This window comes from Nicotiana tabacum, chromosome 23, assembly GCF_000715075.1.
Source record: "Nicotiana tabacum cultivar K326 chromosome 23, ASM71507v2, whole genome shotgun sequence".
Taxonomy (NCBI): domain Eukaryota; kingdom Viridiplantae; phylum Streptophyta; class Magnoliopsida; order Solanales; family Solanaceae; genus Nicotiana; species Nicotiana tabacum.
The window spans coordinates 137,287,025-137,308,336 of record NC_134102.1 but is presented as its reverse complement, the minus strand read 5'-3'; the positions used below and the strand labels follow the sequence as shown (position 1 = coordinate 137,308,336).

The window sequence follows — 21,312 nt, the reverse complement described above, 5'->3', positions numbered from 1 at the left end:
CGTGGGATCAGGATACCATAGTCGGTATCCTTTCACCCCAGATGCATACCCAAGGAAAATGCACTTTTTATCTCGTAGCTCTAATTTTCCATCATTTACATGCATATATGCAGGGCAATCAAATATCTTTAAATCAGAATAATTAGCAGGAGTACCTGACCACATTTCCTCTGAAGTCTTGAAGTTCAAAGGTGCAGAAGGAGCTCGGTTGATAATATAACAAGTTGTAGAGATAGCTTCTGCCCAAAAGGCGATTGTCAACCCAGCATTTGAAATCATGAAACGAGCCATTTCCAAAAGAGTTCTATTCATCCTTTCTGCCACACTATTTGGCTGAGGTGTCATTCTCACAGTACGATGTCGAGCAATTCCTTCATTCTTGCAAAATTCGTTGAATTCATCATTACAAAATTCCAAGCCATTATTTGTTCTAAGCCGCTTAACCTGTTTTCCTGTTTGCTTCTCAATCAAAACTTTCCATTGTTTGAAATTTAAGAAAAGAATCACTTTTATTTTTCAGGAAATAAACCCAAACTTTCCTTGAATAATCATCAATGAAAGTTAACATATACCTGGAACCACCTTTTGATGGGGTACATGAAGGACCCCAAAGATCTGAATGAATGTAATCCAAAGTACCTTTTGTTCTATGAATCGCTGGAGATTTGAAGCTGACTCTTTTCTGCTTCCTGAACACACAATGTTCACAAAACTCCATATTTCCGATACTTTGGCCACATAAGAGACCTCTTTTGCTGAGGATGGAAAGACCTTTTTCACTCATATGACCCAATCGCATATGCCATAATTTGGTGATGTCAGAATCTGATTTATTTGATATTGAAACTGCAGCAGCACTTGTAATAGTAGATCCCAAAAGAGTATACAACGTACCATATCTGCGTGCTTTCATGATCACAAGAGCACCATGAGATTCAGAACTTCATCTTCACCTGTGTACTTGCACCCAAGAGATTATAGAGTGCCCAAAGAGATGAGATTTTTCTTCAAGTCAGGAACATGTCTAACATCGGTGAGAGTTCTCACCACACCATCGTGCATTTTGATTCAGAGTGTACCTTTTCCAATAATTTTGCAGGCAGCATTGTTGCCCATCAAGATAACTCCACCTCCAATAGATTCATATGTGGTAAATAAATCTCGACTGGGACACATATGATAAGAACATCCCGAATCTAAAATTCACTCATTGTTAGATTTGAAACTATTATTAGTTGCTAAAAAAATAGTTTCCTCAGTCTCATCAGCAGCTACACTTGCTTCGGCAGTGTCGGTATTTTTGTGCTCATTTTTCTTTTCTGTATGCTTTTCTTTGTTTTTCAATTTAAAGCATTCAGAAATAATGTGACCTTTCTTATGATAATATTTGCACATGACATTTCTGTATCTGGATTTTGACCTTGATTTAGGTTTCTCACTACTTGAATCTTTCTTATTGGATCTACCTCTTATGAATAAGCCTTCCCCTTGGTTCCCACTAGTTTCCACAGTAATATCTCTATCTATTTGTTCTTTTGATTTCAAAATAGATTTGATATCTTTATAAGAGATAATATCCTTTCCATAAAGCATAGTATCTCTTATATGTTTAAACGACTGGGGTAAGGAAACAAGAAATAACACAGCCTGATCCTCATATTTGATTTCAGCATCTATATTACTTAAATCCATAAGAAGAGAATCAAAAGTATCAAGATATGTAAGTATAGAGGTACCTTCAGCCATACGAAAAGTGTAGAGTTTTTGCTTTAGGTAAAGCTTGTTTTCTACTGTTCTTTTCATATATAGGGTTTTAAGCTTTTTCCATATGCCTTTGGACGAGCTTTCTGCTGCAACTTCACGCAAAACCTCATTTGAAAAATTTAAAATAATACCTGCTTTTGCCTTTTTGTCTATGACGGCAAATTTCTCGTCCGTCATTTTATCCGGCATCTTCTCCTTTCCTTGCAGTGCCAAATCTAAGCCATCCTTAATTAGGATAGCTTCCATCTTTAATTGCCACATTCCGAAGTTTGCACTTCGGTCAAATTTCTCAACATAAGACTTTGTTAGAGTCATTTTGGCTATTTAAACTAACCCGGTTAGATCTGGCTCTGATACCAATTTGTTAGAATCGGGTTACCGGGTAGTGCGTAATTTAGCCAAACAACGTTATAATAATAACAAAGACAATGCAAGTTGATAATAACGCCAATTAAAGAAGATAAAGAAGACACAAATTTAACGTGGTTCGGTCAAGGTGACCTACGTACACAAGCGGAGAGGAGCAATTTCACTATACCAACAAGAGTACAAAATTAGAGTAAATACTCTAATTAGTCCCAAATACCCCAAGAGAATAACCTCACAAGATCACTCCAAAGAAAGGGTTCACACAAGTGTTTCCCAACACTCACTCTCTTACAAAATACTCTATAATGAAATAAAGGAGGAGAAAGAAAGACAAGAGTGAAAAACTCTTGAATTGGTGTGTTTGCAAACGAGGAGAAGTTCCTCTATTTATAGCAAGAAATCCTTGGCCTAATAGTGGATATTATGTCATGACAAATATCATGATCCACAAATTTTGTTATAATGGATATTATGTTAATGGCAAATATCATGAAAATTTAGCCATATTTCAGCAAACATGACCTGAAGTTAAAAGTTAAAATAACGTTTGCTCATAAGTGAGGAAAATTATTTTCGATAAAAAGTTAACTTCCATCATTATCAACCAGTAAAAAAATAACTTTTTCGGGATTTTTTTTTTAATGAGAAGCTAATTAAAGTAGAGTAAATCTACGTGGATAATAGTAGATAAGAGTAAGAAAGGAAAATGTAAACTGGCGCGCCTTTTTGATAACTTATTATCTTGAAGTGTCTTTGTTCTGTCCACTCCCATTTCTGCTCTCTTGAGTCTTATCTTTCTCAACGCCTCAAAAATCACTCTTTTTCTCTTCTGCTCTAATTTTCAAAGAATGCAAAGCCTAGCGCTCTCTTCTGAGAGCAGCTCTTTGTTTAGGTCCTCTGCTACTTTTCCACCTTCTTTTGCTTTCCCTAATATTTCCCCTCTTGCATTCTCCACGTAAGTTCGGTTTCTTTACCTGCCCTTTTACTTTTTTGTTGAAATTTGCGCATGAATTCTTACAACCTCAGCTTAACTACATTTTATTTTCTTGATTATCTGGGCTTGTTTTGTTCTTGTTTGTGCTCATCAGTAGGGGTATCAAACGGGCGGGTGGGGTTGGTTATGGGTGGGTCGAAACGGGTAATGCTAAAACGGTTAAATTTCCGACCCGACCCATATTTAATACTTATAGAAAATGGGTTAACCGGCGGATAATATGGATATTCATATTATACATGACTTTATATGATCACTTTTGGGAAAATTACTAGTCTCCCAAACTTGAGGAACCCCGGTTTGAGTTTTTACAAATGTAAAAGTTAAACTCACTAGTTATTCGTTTGTTATCTATTTTCTAAGTGGATAATATAATTCTTATCTATATTTGACCCGTTTTTAAAAAGTCTAATATTCAACCCATTTTTTTTTAGTAGATTAGATAATATGGATGTATAACTGTTTTGTTTATCCATTTTGCCACCACTAGTGGTCAGCATTTAGAAGGTTGTCCGCAAAATTCAATTATGAAAACAATATTAGCCATTTTTGTTTGGTTGTTCTATCTCATCTAAAAATTTAAGCATTAAGACATGAAAATATCATTTTTAATGGGTAGCAGTAAGACTTGAACTTAGAATATATGCATACATGATATGTGAATTCAAGATTTAAACTTAATTAGTTCAAAATTAAAGTTCTTAAAAATGATTGGTTGGGTGGGACTTGGGAGTTTAATATTTGTTGAAATTTTGGTGAATTTTCACGCTTATATTTATGGATTGGGTTCATTTGAACTTAGTCCATTGCCTCGTGGAAAGAGGCGGATCTATGGTTTAAGTTCTATGGGTTCAACCTTAAAATTATGGGTCCAGACCTAGTATTTGTTGCAATTTTAGTGGATTTTTATATATAAATTTATGTCCTGCGTCGAAAGTACTGGGTTCAGATGAACCCGGTGTCCGAGTGCTACATCTGCCACTGCATCCACCCCCTGATACCATGTAGAATTGTGCAAACCACCTCTTCTGAAGCGTTTTTTATTTATTTATTTTAGGTAAATCTGTTTTCTGGAATTGCGAAATATACAATTGTGCTTTGTTTAGCTATCTCTTTTTGTTTTTCCTGATTGTGTTGTTTGCAGGTTTTCTAGGCGGCATTCCCTTTGCATGCACCATGGATGGTTTGGGGACTTGCCAAAGGTTTTTTGCTTTATCTACATTTTGAGTTGTTCATACTTCCTTCTGTAAGAACCAACATGGTTGTAAATTATTTTGACCTAATTAATTTATCTGCTACAATAAGAGGTGAAAAAGAATGTAACTTGCTGTGAGGATTGGTTGCACTTGTATATCCGGGATATTGTTATGTGTGAGAGAACGCTTAGAAGAACTAAACTTGGGAGGTGGTGCAAAACAATAAGTGGTATATTCGGATCATTTGCACTAGTTCGTTGTGATAACTCAGTTTATTGTTGTTGTATAAGAACTTATGTATGTATTGACCATTTCATTATCTCATAGTTAAAGTTTTAAGTCTCACTTTGAAGATATATGACCCGATATTGTGGATACTTCTCAGGTGGTCAGGACTAGGAATTACAAAAGCTGCTACATTGCAAGGTCGGCTTGTTGTTCCAAAGAATGCAGTAGTTCAAACAGATCAGCATTGTCGAAGAGGAAAAACGAAAACATTGCTGTTCTTCAAGTTTTAGACATGCCACAGATCAATTATCTGAAATCTGTTGTCATTTCTGGCCTTTTCACTCTTCTGTTCACACAACAAGCAAGTGCTGTTTCAGAGGTTGCGACTAGCTTGCAGTCGTTTCCTTTCTTCGGGGATCTCGGAGATTTAAGCACAGGTTTTGCTTCAGTTAGGAAAATCTCCCAGCAACTTCCATTTTTGAAATCTTGCTGCTGTTTTACCTTATCCTGAGAAAGGAAATAAGAGACGAAAAGAAATAACAATGAAATCATTTCATGCATCATCTGTTGATTTTTGTATCTTGCCAACTATTCTATTCTCATTCATGGAACACATAGCACAAATGTACATCACGTTCCAACAAATAGAGACTTATTTCTTCTTTTGCTCCTATGAATCAAAAATGACTGGCGTAACTGCGTCATATGTAAACTGTAGAACTGCTTTCAGAGTTATTCAGATACTTGATTCTTTGCCAGCGGAAAGAAGGAACAGAATCTTGTTGCTAGAATATCTGGCCTTATATTGAAAAATATGCATTTGGAGTATTCTGATATAGTGAGGTGTAACTGTGGTTGAAAATATCATGTTTAATGCGTTCCTGATTGCAAAGGTGTTCTCCAGAATATTATTTCCCTTTCACCTTCTTTGGTTTTATACATTCGGACAAGTATTACATCAGTTGTTTTCGGCACCTAGCACGTGAAAGTGATTAGGAAGAGCCTTGCCTTTAATTCTCTCAAATTTTGCTTGCTTTTTCCAGCTGCATCACCAATCATCTGTTTTGCACTTTTTCTCCTCCCCTCGCATATTATACTCTATTTGAGATTGTGAAGGAAAATTGTTCCACCAGAAAACTAAACCTACTTTTCTTTTTTCCAATTTTGCAGGCATTCTTGTTGATATTTTTTTCAGAGCTTGGAGACAAAACCTTCTTTATTGCTGTAAGGGGATTTTATCATTCAAAAACTATATGTAGATGAGACATTACTGGCTGAATAAAATAATGATATAAAGGCTTTTACATGTGCGTCATCAAAGAGAGTCTCCTTCTAATTTGTTATATTATACTCTCACAATTAATTTGAATATTCATTTATATGAGCAGGCTCTTTTAGCAGCTAGGAACTCTGCTGCTGTCACTTTCTTAGGGACTTTTGGCGCACTTGGGTACGTTATCTTTCTGCACCATGTATAGATGGTTTTTATCATTTGTTCTCAATTATTTAAGTTTAACACAGTAGTTTGCTTATTCTCACTAAAGAGAATTATGTAATAGACAAGTGTTTTAATGTTGGTCTAGCTATGAAATCTTGCATCTACATATTCAACTATAGTTGTCAGAGAGAATCTGGAGAATATAAATCACCACCCTTCATAGGCATTTATTGGTAAGCCATGTGGCCTATCTCAGTTTGAAATTAAAAAGTTAAATAATTGAATTTCATCATTCAACATTCACTATGTCCTCCTAACTTCTGTATCTGACAAATGTGAATACATCGTTTTCTTTTCAAGAGTTAATATATATTCCTGACTAGTTCTTCTTATAACGTTTGACTCTTGTGTTAAAATTAAGATCTTAAAGAGCTCAAATACGGTCAGTATAACATATCCATCACATGTTTGTTAATATCCTGGAAGATGCTCTATTCAGAAACCCATTCTATCACCTAACCAAACAAAAGAGGAATATGTTTTCTTTATATTAACGGTGTCTGTGTCATTTGCAGGGTAATGACAATCATATCTGTTGTTCTTGGAAGAACTTTCCACTATGTCGATGACATTCTTCCTTTCAGGTTTAACAACCTCTCTCTGTATAATTATACATTTCGATTATGACAGAGAACCAACCTACTAAAAATGCAGATTATGAGAAATAGTTTCAGACAATTCATAGCAGGAGGATTGTAACTAACCTTCCTGTATTAGGTCCATTTTATTGCATAAGCATGTTACTTTACAAAAATTTAAAGTCTAACATCCTCCAATTTTTTACTACATCATTTTGCGGTGTCCTTTGGATCATTTAACTGATTAATGTTCCAAATCTTTAAATAAAGGAAACATCACGGGTGGTTCATCTCTTATACCCTAATGCATTCAGCTGCATAAATGCAGGTTCGGTGAAAATGATTTGCCAGTGGATGATATTGCTGCAGTTTGCCTTCTGGTAACACATGATCTAATATTTAAGCCACGTTATAACTTGCACGCTATGCCATGTGAACTTGACGTGTCTGTTGAAATTCAATTTTGCTACAGGTGTATTTTGGAGTGTCAACCTTGCTTGATGCCTCCTCCAGTGATGGCATGAAAGCCGAAGAGGAACAGAAAGAGGTAATCCAATCAGCATCCCTTCTTCTATTAAGTACTGTTCTAATTTTAAGATGTCAAGTAGAATTAGTGCACATGTATGATAATCTTTTGACTTAGCATCTTATATCTTATAGGCTACAATCAGCAATATGAGCACTTATAATAACTTCTTTTGTTTCTCGTGCTTTTTCTCTCCGCTAGAAAGCTTTAAAAACTTGAACTTTTGGTTCATGGTCAAGCTGAGATGAAATAGGAACTATTTCTTCGTATTTTTGGAACTTCCTATCTATTACAAGATAACAGATTGTTTATGGTTTTCTTCTGTCTAATAGAATGTTTTTATCCATGGAACAACATATTTGCTGAATAAATGGAACCTTCGTTTTTATTTTTGATTTCACTTTCTTGGACTCAAAACAAGTCAATTTCTGAAGCACATACCTACTGCATAAAACAGTTACCGAGGATCTATAAGGTTAAAATTTACATAAAATTATGAGGATCAAGAGATCAACGCTTTGTTATAAGATGTTTATTGGTAGTTAAACCGTTCCTGGCATCAGCAACGAGCTTATTCTAATTGTGGGCCTCTTTGCTTTTGAGACCAGGCGGAGCTGGCAGTTTCAGAATTTTCAGGAAATGGTGCTGGAATATTGGCTGCTGCAAACACTATCGTTAGCACATTTGCATTGGTCTTTGTTGCTGAATGGGGAGACAAATCATTTTTTTCTACAATAGGTTAGTCATACTCAGATCCTTGTGATCCTCAGAAGGGGAGCCTTGGCGTAACTGGTAAAGTTGATGTCATGTGACAGCCGTGGAAACAGCCTCTTGCAGAAATGTAGGGTAAGGCTGCGTACAATAGATCCTTGTGATCCGGCCCTTCCCCGGACCCCGCGCATAGCGGGAGCTTAGTGTACCGGGCTGCCCTTAGGTTAGTCATACTCAGGTCGATGCAGAAACTATTGTTTTTACCATTTGTTCATATTATGAATCAACTCGTACAGGAGTCTATTCTTTTACAAACATCCAGATGTTTTACAATCTGAAAACATTCACAGAAAGCTAAATCAGCAAACACATCCTTTTATTTATGGGATTCCAATCTCTGTTAAATTAATTTATAATTATCTCCTAGTTTTGGTAAGCGACATCAAGTATGGTCTAAGTACTAACACAATAATCTGGTTTCAGCTCTTGCTGCTGCATCTTCACCTCTTGGAGTCATTGGTGGCGCATTAGCCGGTCATGGAGTTGCAACGTTGGTAAATACAAACCTTTAATGTAAACATTATTGCTGCTTGCAGCCATCACGTACAAGCTACAATGCGATTTCTTTTGCAAATAACAGTATCCTGAAAATCATTTATGTATAACATTTCAAGGGAAATGTCATCATGATATGCTAAATATTAATTATTATTAAAAAGCCGCTGATGTTTGCATCATGGTAGGATGCCTACATCACACCCCATTAGGGTGCGGCCCTTCCCCGGATCCTAGGTGAACGCGAGATGTTTTGTGCACCGGGCGGCACTGTTTAAAAAAAAAAAGAAAGGCCTTTAACTTGATACTTCATCATATTACTTTGCGCGACCTTTTCTGGAAATAAGAGTACCATGGTCTGATTCCTAATGAAATGTAACCATATCGATATTCGGTGCATTAGTTCTTTTTCTTACTTTTGGTATTGGTCTGTAATGCATTTTTGTACACATCGGAAATTGATTGGTGGTAAAAATTTCTCTGCAGTTGGCTGTTCTAGGAGGTTCATTACTGGGTTCATTCTTGTCTGAGAAGGTAAGATTACTCTATCTGAATAGTTAAATACAAGGCACATTTATTTGATCCTCTGAATCTTCTGCTCGAAACGAATTCACCCTATAGATTTCTGCTCTGGAATCCACTATAACAAGAATATGTTCCTTCTCAAATTGCTGACTTAGAAAAAGTACACAATGATACTATCTGTTTATTTCTTTTTAAGCATTTAAATACTATCAAATGATTCAATTCCACTGTTGTTATTGTACTTATATTGCCTAAAAACCTCTGCCACTTGCTCAACCTCTGTTAAAACCCAAGAGAGTTCATATACTAATATTTTATATTGAGTTGCTTTTGGAATAATTAACTACATAATTAGTAAAATAGAAGCTGTATTTTATGTCAAATTTGCCAACCAGATATTTCCAGTTTTAAATAATCTCCTGCTCACGCGACAAACAGTGCCTAACCAACTTCCTGTCTTGGTCATCCTATTACCAACCTGCATTAGTTATTTTCTTCCATTTGACTGCAGAAGTCCAACTTCATGGTCCGACATGAAAAATGCTTTCCTTAGCAAGTCGCGTCCCGTTTATAATGTTATTACTCTGAAAAGGAGGGGAAAATGAAACTTTGACTTTCTATTCTCTAGTGTTTTTGGCAGCCAGCCTCTTGTAGAAATGCAGGGTAAGACTGTGTACGATAGACCTTTGTGGTCCGGCTTCCACGAAACCCGTGCATAGCGAGAGCTTAGTGCACCGGGCTGTCCTTTTTTAGTGTGTTTGGCATGACAAAAGCCACTTTCTATGGAAAATGCTTTCTACATATTGGTTGGTGAAAAGAAAACATATGCTAAAGATTAATAATATCATTAGCAAATTCGAGAGTGCTTCAATGAATGTTTTGTGTATGAAAGATTCATAATAATGTCTAACTGCTAACTAGAGCAAGTAATACGAAGTTAAAAGTTAAGTTGATCTAAGGAAAATAACTTTCGCCTATAACTCCCTTTTGATAGAAAACTTGCAAAATATTTTCTGGTAATCAAATTTGAGAAATTATGACTTTGTCGAAAGATTCTCAGTTTCAGTTTTGATATGTTTGATGTTTTTTGCACATGTTAATGATGAACAAATCTCTTCTTTCAGGCCATTGCCTACATAGGTGGTACTCTCTTCTTAGTATTTGCAGCAGTGACAGTTATTGAGATTGTGAGTTGAAACAACAATTATTTCGTACTATATTTTTTTCTACCAAAATTGTACTTGTTATTTAGACCTGATTTTATTTCCATAGCTACAACCAGGTGAAGAAATCATGAAAATCAGAGCATTCTAGCTAGGATAATTGTTTGATCACTTGTGTTTCTTTGTCCAAAAGAAGAAACTAAGTTGCTTGCTAACATTTCTTTATTACTCTTTCTATTCGTCAACTTACTCCCCCCAAACACACCCAGCAGAACAAAATGAAAAACTTAAGAAGAATATTTCTTTACCAACTCTCGACTAAACACTAACTACCAGTATCATGAGTTTAAGTTTTATACACAGATAGTTTAGATTTTTAACACCATCAAATTACGTCGACCTATAACCTATGGTGCTCAGACTCCTCAAAAATGCCGATGGGTACATGTCGGATTTTTCAAAAGTAGTGCAGTTTTGGAGGATCCGATACGGGTGCGACAGCATATTTGGAGAATCGGGTCAACATTGCCTGTAACAACAGAAAAATAAAGTAATTGCTGCTATAGTCGGTTATAAATTGAACTTACGAAATTAAAAATTTTTACACTTTATAAAGAGTATGTGCAACTTGCAATTATCTTATTTCATTACCAGGAAGCTTTACAACCTTTGAATGTGTAGTACATGTGTCAAAGATGGAAATCATGGTTTAGAGTTAAAGAGAATTTCAAAAACCAATAGTTTTTCAGCCTTTAACATCCATTAATAAACCACCATGTTTTTTCATGTCTGAAATATAATATATGCCTTTACACACAACTCAAAAGTCGAATCTAAATATAGAGACAAGACGTACCATTATCAGTTCCTACAATGTTGTACTAATATCTTTCTCCCTCTTAACTTTTCCATTGAAATAACTTTCTTTTAATCCCCATTAGCATAATGTACAGCTACCCCCACCATTGGTGGACGTAGCTTTACTTTACTTCAGTAGGTCCAGAATACACTTGCACTCACTATGACAACAGTTTTTTTGCTTTCGGTATGATGTTTTGTATTCACTTTGGAGCCTAGACTAATCCGAATTCGCGATGTATAAAGTTATTCAATAGTGAAGCGCTCTCTGCCAGAATTTTTTTACTCCCACTGGTCGAACTCGAACCGCTGATTAAAGGTAAACATATCCTATCCATCTGACCTTACCATGACAATAGTTGTCACAACAATCGTTTGATGTTAGATCATCATAGTAAAGATAATTTTATATAAACGATGCAAATCTAACTTTTTGTCTACAGTATATTTAATTCGCCAAGAAGGTCCGAAACCTTTTTGTCCCAATTCGAAATTTTAGAAAATGATGAGCTTGTTCACAAGCTCAATACCCATTTCCACTGAGGCAAAACTTTAAATATTACTACCTTTTATATCATACGTTCATCGGAAAAGTGCCAAAACTGTCCTCAGACTTATGTTACAAACTGTCCTCGGAAAACTGTCCTCATTGGTACAAATATGACTTATGTTCACCTATTGAGCCAAGAAAATATCCACACCATTATCTTTTTGGTTCACTTATACCCCTACGATTAATGGTCAATGCCAAATTAAAAAAAGAAAAAAAAATTACACGTGACAACTTTTTATTGGTCCAATTTTAAACCATGACCCTAATTAAATAAACTCACCCTTAATCTATTTTTTTACCCAACCCAAAAATTTGAGCCGCCTTAAAAAATGGCCAAACTTTTGATTGTCAAAAAAATTAACTTCTCCATCTCAATTCTACCACCATCTTAGTTGCCACCGTCTCCTTCCTCCGTAAAAAAATACGTTGTCACCACATTTTTAGTCTAGGGGTTGTTTTAGGTCCTTTTTCATATATTATCATCCTCTTTATTTTACATTTACCATTGGAGCTGTCATTTTTCGAAAATGTTCGTCAAAAGATCTTAATTTCACATTCAAATATCACTTACAATGGTAAATATGTTTTCTTTCTTTTCACATAAGATAATTAAAGAACCCATTATGAATTCATGGGCTTTAAATTCCGGAATAGTCAAGCTTTTTCTTTACAATTTTGTAAATTTTGCAAACTCTTAATAAGTTGTTAGACCCAAATGGTAATTTATTATAAAAAATAAAAAAATTATGACCTAGGTACTCCTCCTCGAACAAAATCCTAATTTTACAACCAAAAAAGGACATCAAATCGAAAAAAAAATTAGGAACTTTCTATTCAGACCCTTTCGATTAGCATAATATTCTTGATGTTATTGTTTGCAAATTGAGGAATGGAGCAAACATGAGAATCATGGTTTTGGTGGCAGTGTGGTTGTTATGAAGGAAAGGGGGATTGGAAGGGGGGAGGGGGGTGGAGCTATGGTGATGGTAGAGTTGAAAAGATGGAGAAGTTAAAATAATCAAAAGTTTGACCATTTTTTTAGATGGGTCGAATTTTGGGGTTGGATAAAAAAAAGGGTTAAGTGTGGGTTTATTTAATTGGGATCATGGTTTAAAATTGGACAAATAAAAATTTGTCACGTGTAACTTAAATAATTTTTTTTGTATTTGGCATTGACCGTTAGTCGTAGGGCATAAGTGAGCCAGAAAGATAACGGTAGAGGTATTTTTGGCTCAATAGATGGACGGAAGGTATATTTGTACCAAATCGAATAGTCTGAGGGTAGTTTTGGCACTTTTTCGTACGTTCATAGGTGGATTCAGACAATGTAAATTTGATAGATTCGATCTTTAGATTCTTAAATTTAAACTCATTAAACTATAAATATTATGGGTTCAAAAATATATATTGTTTTGGTAATTGTAGTGTTATTTCACACATACATACTAGTAATATAATTTCGGTTTGAACTATTGGTAATTAATGTAACGATTAGGAACCAGTATGCCGCATAAGCTCATATTATATTGTTTTCTTCTAATCAACACAATGTAAAGTCACATTTTTTCTTTTAGCCGTCACATTAATCAAAGGGAAATTTCATTTCATTGTACAGTGTACACTATGAACAATAAACAAATACTTTGGTACATAATAATGGAGTATGGCAAATCAGTGTAGCTCAGAGTTCAAAACAGCAGTAAAATAAAAATAATAAAAAAAGGTTAAGCCATTTTTTCGTATTTGTCCAAAATTGTTGAGCAAAGTTATTCAATGATGGGGAGATGCTCCCTTCGTTCACTTTTACTTGACACGTTTTGACTTTTCACGCCTCTTAAGAAAATAATAAATGAAGTGCATAATTTATCATGATACTTATATTAATTAATAAATATTTTATTAGATTTGAGAAAATAATTTAAAATGAGTAATAAATATTGTGGATATAACAGAAAAAAGAAATCGTCTTCTCTTGATATGCGTATAAAGTGATAAGTAAAAATAAAATCTCATTTTAATATATATGTCAAGTAAAAATAAACGAAAAAAATAACACGTATTTAATAAAATAATTAAAATATGCACAAATTGACCTCGTCATCTTGCCGAAATCGGTTTCCCCGCTCATAACGGTACCGACAATTAAAAGAAAGGATAAGGTTAGACTCCCAGAGAATTTCTTTAAGAATTAATTTGAAACGAATCACTTTGTCTATAAACATGGTAAAACAGCAAGAATAAGCCTAATCGTCTTCTCGAACCACTCTAGTACGATGAATCAGAGATTCTGCCAGGAAAATTCAACACAATAGAAAAATTCATTCCGCCACGTCCATATGCCACTATTGTAAAAAAACGAAAAATGATCAAATATATTCTTGTATTATTAGAAAAGGTTTAAATATATTTATAGTTATATTTTAAGTCTAAATATATCTTTGTCGTAATATTATTAGTTCAAATGTGCTCCATTAAATTTGTTCAAAGTGAATATCCAATCCTACGTGACACTGACATTTGATGTGGTGGATGTCACATGATTTGTCACCTCAGCGCCCCTAACATATTTTACCCCTCCCTTCTATTTTTTTTTCCATCATTAAATTTTATTCCACTACACCATTATTGCCATCATTACTGCTACCATGATATAATATTGTATTTCAAAATTATAGTCTTTTATATATAGATTAGGGGTGCTAAGGTAACATCTACCTTATCAAATATGAGTGCTATGTAGGATTGGATGTCTACCTTGTACAAACTTAATAAAAGAATAGTATATTTGACCCAATAATATTATCGTAAAAATATATTTGAACCTAAAATATAATAAAAAAATATATTTAAATCTTTTCTTACAACAGAAGGGTATATTTGGCAATTTGAATGGAGTGCAGAAAGTTTGAAGAAAATAGGCTCATGCACCGATAGAAAAGCACGTGGATTCTATAGCATAGAATCTTAATGGCATATTCTTGTTTGAAACCCAAAGAAAAAATATATTAAAAGAGCACAAAAGGAACCTGTCCAATTCTCATCCTAGATTTGGAAAAAGCAAATCAAAGGTTGCAAAAGAAGGATTAGACAAAATTAAAAGATCAAAGAAAAAGCTTTCATGCCCCCAAATATTTTAAACATACAAACACGGAATATATGCTTAGCTGTTTCCCACCACTTTCCTGACCCTTAATAAAATGATTTTTTTAATCAAAATAATAAAATAAAAGTTGAGACTACGAGCAATTTTATAGACAGGGTCCACTTAGAATAAGTTTTGCTGGTTCAACTGAATTCTGAAATCGAGGAGTTGCAAGCGAGCAAAGAAGCACTTCTTGTAACCAAAACAAAAACTCCATGATTTCTTTCGATTAGAAATATGTATATATACAAAATTATTTAATTATATATATAGATAATAAGATCATATTTATTATGAAACCTTTTTAGTCTCAAATTATAGGATTGGAACGACTAGTGGTACAATCAAGCCTCTCTATAATAGAATCTTTATATAATAGTTATTCACTATAAATCTAATTGTATAACAGTATTTTATTTTTGTGTTATATATATATATATATATATATATATATATATATATATATATATATATATATATATATGCCCTTTATAACAACACTTCAGTATAGCACCCAAAAAATATCGGAATAAACTATTGAGAAAGGAGTTACTTGAGAATTAGTTAGTTAAACATAATTAGTGAAAGGATTATTTATGTAAGAAGAGTTTAGTTGGTTTGTAATGTTAGATGGTAGTTATAGGTGTGGACAACTGTCAAAGTAGAAATACATATATACATGTACAGTGTAACAAAAAGGCTTAAGTCAATTCATTTTTAAAAGATACACTTTGCTCAATATTTCTCTCTCTAGAAAGTTCTCTTGTTCTTCTCCTCTGCCCAGATTAGGGCTCAGATTAGCTGAGCTTCAACCTCACATTTTGACATGGTATCAAAGCCACACGACCATTTATGTGGTCTCACTCGTCTTCATTTTAATCTTTTCAAGGTTTGGTGGTGAAGGTCAGCAATGGCGGTTGATGATACATAGACGGAAAAGTTGAGTCACAATCATCCATTGTTCCTGAACTGAAACGATAATTCTGGAGCGATTTTGATTTCTCTATAGTTGCAAGGGCTAGAAAATTACTCCGTGTGGAGCCGAGAGATGAGAATCGCGTTCCTAGGGCGAAACAAGTTAGGGTTTATTGAAGGCACATGCAAAAGGGAGAATTATGGTCCAAATCTCGCAGATTTGTGGGAATGCTGTAATGCTATCGTCTTATCGTGGATCATGAATTGTGTTTCACCAGAATTGCTTAGTGGAATTGTCTACTCCTCAAAAGTAAGTGAGGTCTGGAGCGACTTGAATGAACGATTTGATAAAGTTGATTGTTCCAGAATTTATCAAATCCATAACGAAATTGCCATAATCAATCACAGCACTAGCTCAATTTCAACCTATTTCTCGAGGCTTAGGGTTCTTTGGGCAGAATTTGAAAGTCTAGCCCCAATGGGATGTAATTGTGCAAGTTCGAGTGAATCTGTCACAATCATGGAGAGACTGAGACTCCTGCAGTTTTTCATGGGACTAAATAAATTATATGAGCAGGCTCGTAGTCAAATTTTGATGATGACACCAGTTCCACCAGTTAATAAGGCCTATTATATGCTGATGGAAAGGGAAAGTCACTGAAGTATGACCAACACGTTTGTTTCTGAAGAAGGAACAGAAGCAACTGCCTTAATGACCACAAAAACTGGATATCAAGTAGGGAATCAACAACCTACGTATCAGGCAGGGTACCAACAAACTGGATATCAGCAGAGAGGCAAGAAAAACTACAATCTCGTGTGTGATTTGTGCAAGTTAAGAGGACACAATAGGGATGGATGTTATAAAATAATAGGATATCCCTCTGAATTCAAGTTTAAGAAAAACAATTGGCAACAATATGGCACACAATGCAACCTTGGAGGACAGGAAATCTCAAGACTGTGGAGAAGCAAGCCTTCAGGCATGAGCAGACAAAAATAACACAGCAGGAGGAATAGCAGGAGCTTTTTTTACTGAGGAACAATACAACCAAATCTTAAAGTTGTTGAGCAAGGAAAACAATGCAGACAGCTCTGCAAATATGTCAGGTATTATTAGAGCTTTTCTTGTAGAATGCAACAGAGAATGGATTGTAGACACCGGAGCAACGAACCATATGGTTTCTGATCTAGGGCTAATGAGTGATTATACAGAAGTTAGTAATGCTGACATAAAGCAGGTGCACCTGCCCAATTGAGGGGTAACACATGTGTCACACATTGGTTCTTGTAAGATTACATGAGATGAGTTAGTCGATAATGTGCTTTATATACCTGATTTCAAGTAAAACTTACTGTCTGTATCAAAAATCACCAAAGAATTAAAATGTGTTGCTATGTTTTTTCCTGAATTATGTGTCTTCCAGGACCTTTACAATGGAAAGGTGATGGGGATTGGTAGAAAGAGATGGCCTCTACTTACTCACTCAATCCCTCAGTAAAAATAATAAGGCTACAAAAACAAGTTTGATAGCAACAATAAAGGAGCAGGATATTGAACTGTGGCACAGGAGGTTTGGACATACACCAGTTGGACCATTACAACATGTTCTAAATTTGGGACAAAATGACTGTAAAGCAATATTAGAAAATTGTATTGTATGTCCCTTAGCTAGACATACTAGGTTGCCTTTCAATAATAACACAAGTAGAGTTGTAGGAATTTTTGACTTGTTGTATATTGATGTATGAGTGCCCTACAGTATACAAATATTTGATAAAAATAAAATGTTCTTGACTGTGGTTGATGAGCATTCCAGAATGACATGATTGTTTTTGTTAAAGTTGAAGAGTGATGTAATAATGATGTTAAGGAACTTTCTAAAATTGGTGCAGAATCAGTTTAATAAAGTAGTCAAAATTATTAGATCAGATAATGGAGGTGAATTCCTAAATTCTGAATGCAAGAAAATGTTTGAAAGTTTTGGAATAATTCATCAGAGAACTTGTGTGTATACACCCCAACAGAATAGGGTTGCAGAAAAAAAGCACAAGCATATATTGGAGACATCTAGAGCTATTAGATTTCAAAGAGGAATTCCTTTAAGATTTTGGGGACATTATGTATTGACAGCAGTATACTTGATCAATAGAATGGCCTCCCAAGTGCTGGGTAAGAAGAGTCCCTATGAAGTGTTTCATCTCCAGAAGCCAAAGCTAGATCATATGAGAACAATGTGTTGTTTATGCTATGCAAAGAAGATGAATTCCCATGATAAATTTGAGCCAAGAGCAATAGTTGTTGTGATGATGGGATACTCAGAATGTAGCAAAGGCTACATATTATATGATATAACTAATCACTCTTTCTTTGTTAACAGGGATGTAGTGTTTAAGGAAACTATTTTTCCTTTTAAACACCAAAACTCAAAGCAGTTACAATTTTTTGCAGCAGAAAAGAATCTTGTTTTCCCCTTAACCACACCTGCAGCTGTACACCTGGAAGATGATTCTCCTGTCAATCTAGATCAAGCTACTGAGACGGCAGGGTTGCCTACAACAGAAGATAACTTTGATGAGCATGAGGCAACAGTTGAAATCCCAGTGTTTCGTGACACCTTTTCCACTGATAACAACTCCTCAGTTGATCTAGATTTACCACAAGAAGAGCATGTACTAGCTGAAGTTCAGTCATCTCATGATGAACAGTTGAGGAGGTCAGATAGACCCAAAATAAATCCTGCTTGGAGGACAGATTATATTGTTAATCCTATGAAGCCTAAGTCAGAGATTCCACATGCCATGAGTAGCTATATTGATTATAGTACTCTGAAGCCCCAATATCGCCAATCCTTGGCACTCTTTATATCTGCTCATGAACCAAGTTCTTTTAAATAGGCAACTGATGACCTAAGATGGGTAGAAGCAATGAGAGCAGAAATACAAGCAATTGAATATAATAAGACCTCGGAGTTGGTACCACTTCCAATAGGCAAGGTCCCTATTGGTTGCAAATGGGTATTCAAAATCAAGTACAAGGCTAATGGAGATGTGGAAAGATATAAGGCAAGGTTGGTAGCTAAAGGTTACAACCAACAAGAGGGTTTAGACTACCATGAGACCTTTTTACACGTGGTAAAAATTATCACTATCAGGACAATCATCTCAATAGCAGTTTCTGAGGGTTGGCACATTCATCAAATGAATGTGTTTAATGCTTTCTTGCAAGGAAATTTGCATGATGAAGTGTACATGTCACTACCTGAAGGTTTTGCAAGCCAGGGGGAGTCTACAGGCATGGTATGCATGCTTGCAAAATCTCTATATGGACTGAAACAAGCGAGCACTCAATGGAATATCAAACTCACAGATGCCTTGATCACACATGATTTTACTCAGAGCAGTTTAGATCATTCATTATTCACCAAGAGGCAAGATGTTAACATAGTTGTGATTCTAGTGTATGTGGATGACATGCTGGTGACATGCAACAGTTTGGAGTTGATTGAATCAACTAAAAGGGGGCTGCAACAGGTGTTCAAAATGAAGGACCTAGGTGAATTAAAATATTTCCTGGGTATAGAATTTGCTAGATCTCACAGAGGGATTGTTATGAACCAGAGGAAATATGCACTTGAGCTCATTACAGAGCTGGGACTAAGTGCATCTAAACCTGCTTGGACACCACTTGAATTCAATCAGAAGTTGACAAATAAAGAGTTAGGAGACTTGCAGGGAGAGGTAAATAATGAATTGATGGAAGATAAGGGAAAGCACCAAAAGCTGATAGGGAAACTTTTGTATTTGACTCTCACTAGGCAGGATATTGCCTTTGCAGTGCAGACACTTAGTCAATTTATGCAAAATCCCAAGAGATCACACTGGGAAGCAACCCTAAGGATTGTCAGGTATATCAAAAGAGAACCTGGATTGGGAATACTCATGAGTAGCAAGAAGGAAAATAGCTTGATAGCATACTGTGATGTTGATTGGGCATGTCCAAACACTAGGAAGTCAGCAACAGGATTCATCATCAAGCATGGAGATTCACTTATTTCTTGGAAATCAAAGAAACAGAACACAATTTCCAGAAGTTCTGCAGAAGCAGAGTATAGAAGTATGGCTTCAACAGCCGCAGAACTTGTTTGGGTGACAGGGCTATTCAAAGAGCTGGGAATAGAGATAAAAAGGCCAGTAAGTCTGTACTGTGACAACAAAGCAGTCTTACACATAGCAGCAAATCCAGTGTATCATGAGAGGGCAAAGCACATCGAAATCGATTGTCACTTCATAAGGAAAAAGATTCAACAAGGACTAGTGGAGACATAACACATTTGTTCTGAAGAGCATCGGGCTGACATTAACGAAATCTCTGTTAAGACATCAAGCTGGGAGTGCTAAATATTTTTGCACCTACTAGCTTGAGAGGGAGTGTTGAGAAATGAATTACTTGAGAATTAGTTAGATAAGCATAATTAGTGAAAGGATTATTTATGTAAGAAGAGTTTAGTTGGTTTGTAATGTTAGATGGTAGTTATAGGTGTGGACACCTGTCAAAGTAGAAATACATATATACATGTACAGTGTAACAAAAAAGGCTTAAGTCAATTCATTTTCAAAAAATACACTTTGCTCAATATTTCTCTCTCTAAAAAGTTCTCTCGTTCTTCTCCTCTGCCTAGATTAGGGCTCAGATCAGTTGAGCTTCAAGCTCACATTTCGACATAAACGAGGTTGTTATAGAGAAATTTAACTATACATGAACATATTTCAGGAACTTTCTTCTTATTTTCTAGAATTAAGTGGTAATATAGAATGATTTAAAGAGAAGACCGACATTTATGTCTGCTTCAAAATTAAGAGCTAGATAAATGTTTGTTTGCCTAAAACCTTCATAATTAAGTTTCATTTGCTAAAGTATGGGTATGGCCATTGAAGGAAACGAATACTGAAAATGTGCCAACATTGGATGGTTCATACGCGAAGGGCATAAAAGAATAAAATGGAAGGGGTTGGTCTTCTTTCTGAATTTATGATTCTATACACCATAGTATAAAATAAATTCAATTTTAGAATAATTCAACTGTTATATAGCATATGATTTGTTCTCTTTTTCCACGTTCTCCTCCCTTTTGTTTAGAAAAAAAGTGGGCAAATAACACTTTTAGCCCGAGCCAGAAATTATTTATATTCGGTAACCAAAAAGTGTATAAAATTTATATATTTTTTGTACATAACATTCAGAAATGTATATATATATATATAAATTATACATTTTTCGGCTATTATTTTTAGAGCGGCTATACAGTGTCATTTTCTCATTGAAAATTGGCACATAAAGGGATATTTTCAAGGTCAAAATTTTAGAAGACATTATCTAAAAATGAGGAATTAAAGTGATAATTTACGTTATCCAATAAAAGAAGAGAAAACGTTTACCGACAACGTAAAAAAAAAAATTATACGGTATATAGTCAAACCTCTCTATAACAACATCATTTGTTTCAAATATTTTTGGATGTTATAGCGAAGTGTTGTTACAGAGAACATATATTATAACATAACATAAAAATTGATTTCGGAAAAGCTTAACTTTTATAGTGAAGTGTTGTTATATAAGTATGTTGTTATAGAGAGGTCTGACCGTATATATCTTAAATCTTAAAAGTAGCTCAGTTTTTTTCCATTTTCAATTTCTTAAAATGGTTTCAAAAAGAATATCCGAAAAGGATTTAGG

At 34.9% G+C, this 21,312-nt stretch overlaps 2 protein-coding genes across 2 annotated transcripts; both read left to right on the top strand.

The window, feature by feature from the left end:
• The first annotated feature begins 2,848 nt into the window (after positions 1 to 2,848).
• LOC107825102 (protein PAM71, chloroplastic) lies at positions 2,849 to 10,319 on the top strand. Its single transcript, XM_075246418.1, has 13 exons — positions 2,849 to 3,088; positions 4,272 to 4,329; positions 4,709 to 4,999; positions 5,722 to 5,775; positions 5,940 to 6,001; positions 6,565 to 6,633; positions 6,956 to 7,007; positions 7,100 to 7,174; positions 7,762 to 7,891; positions 8,348 to 8,418; positions 8,906 to 8,953; positions 10,069 to 10,131; positions 10,227 to 10,319. Exons 1-13 carry the CDS (start codon positions 2,982 to 2,984, stop codon positions 10,239 to 10,241), a joined length of 1,095 nt encoding a protein of 364 aa, XP_075102519.1. The 5' UTR covers positions 2,849 to 2,981; the 3' UTR covers positions 10,242 to 10,319.
• Positions 10,320 to 16,239: 5,920 nt separating this feature from the next.
• LOC142177405 (uncharacterized) lies at positions 16,240 to 18,473 on the top strand. The gene is made up of 4 exons (XM_075245895.1): positions 16,240 to 16,372; positions 16,686 to 16,816; positions 17,003 to 17,020; positions 17,472 to 18,473. The coding sequence occupies exons 1-4, from the start codon at positions 16,240 to 16,242 to the stop codon at positions 18,471 to 18,473; spliced, it is 1,284 nt and encodes a 427-aa protein (XP_075101996.1).
• The last annotated feature ends 2,839 nt before the right edge of the window (positions 18,474 to 21,312 follow it).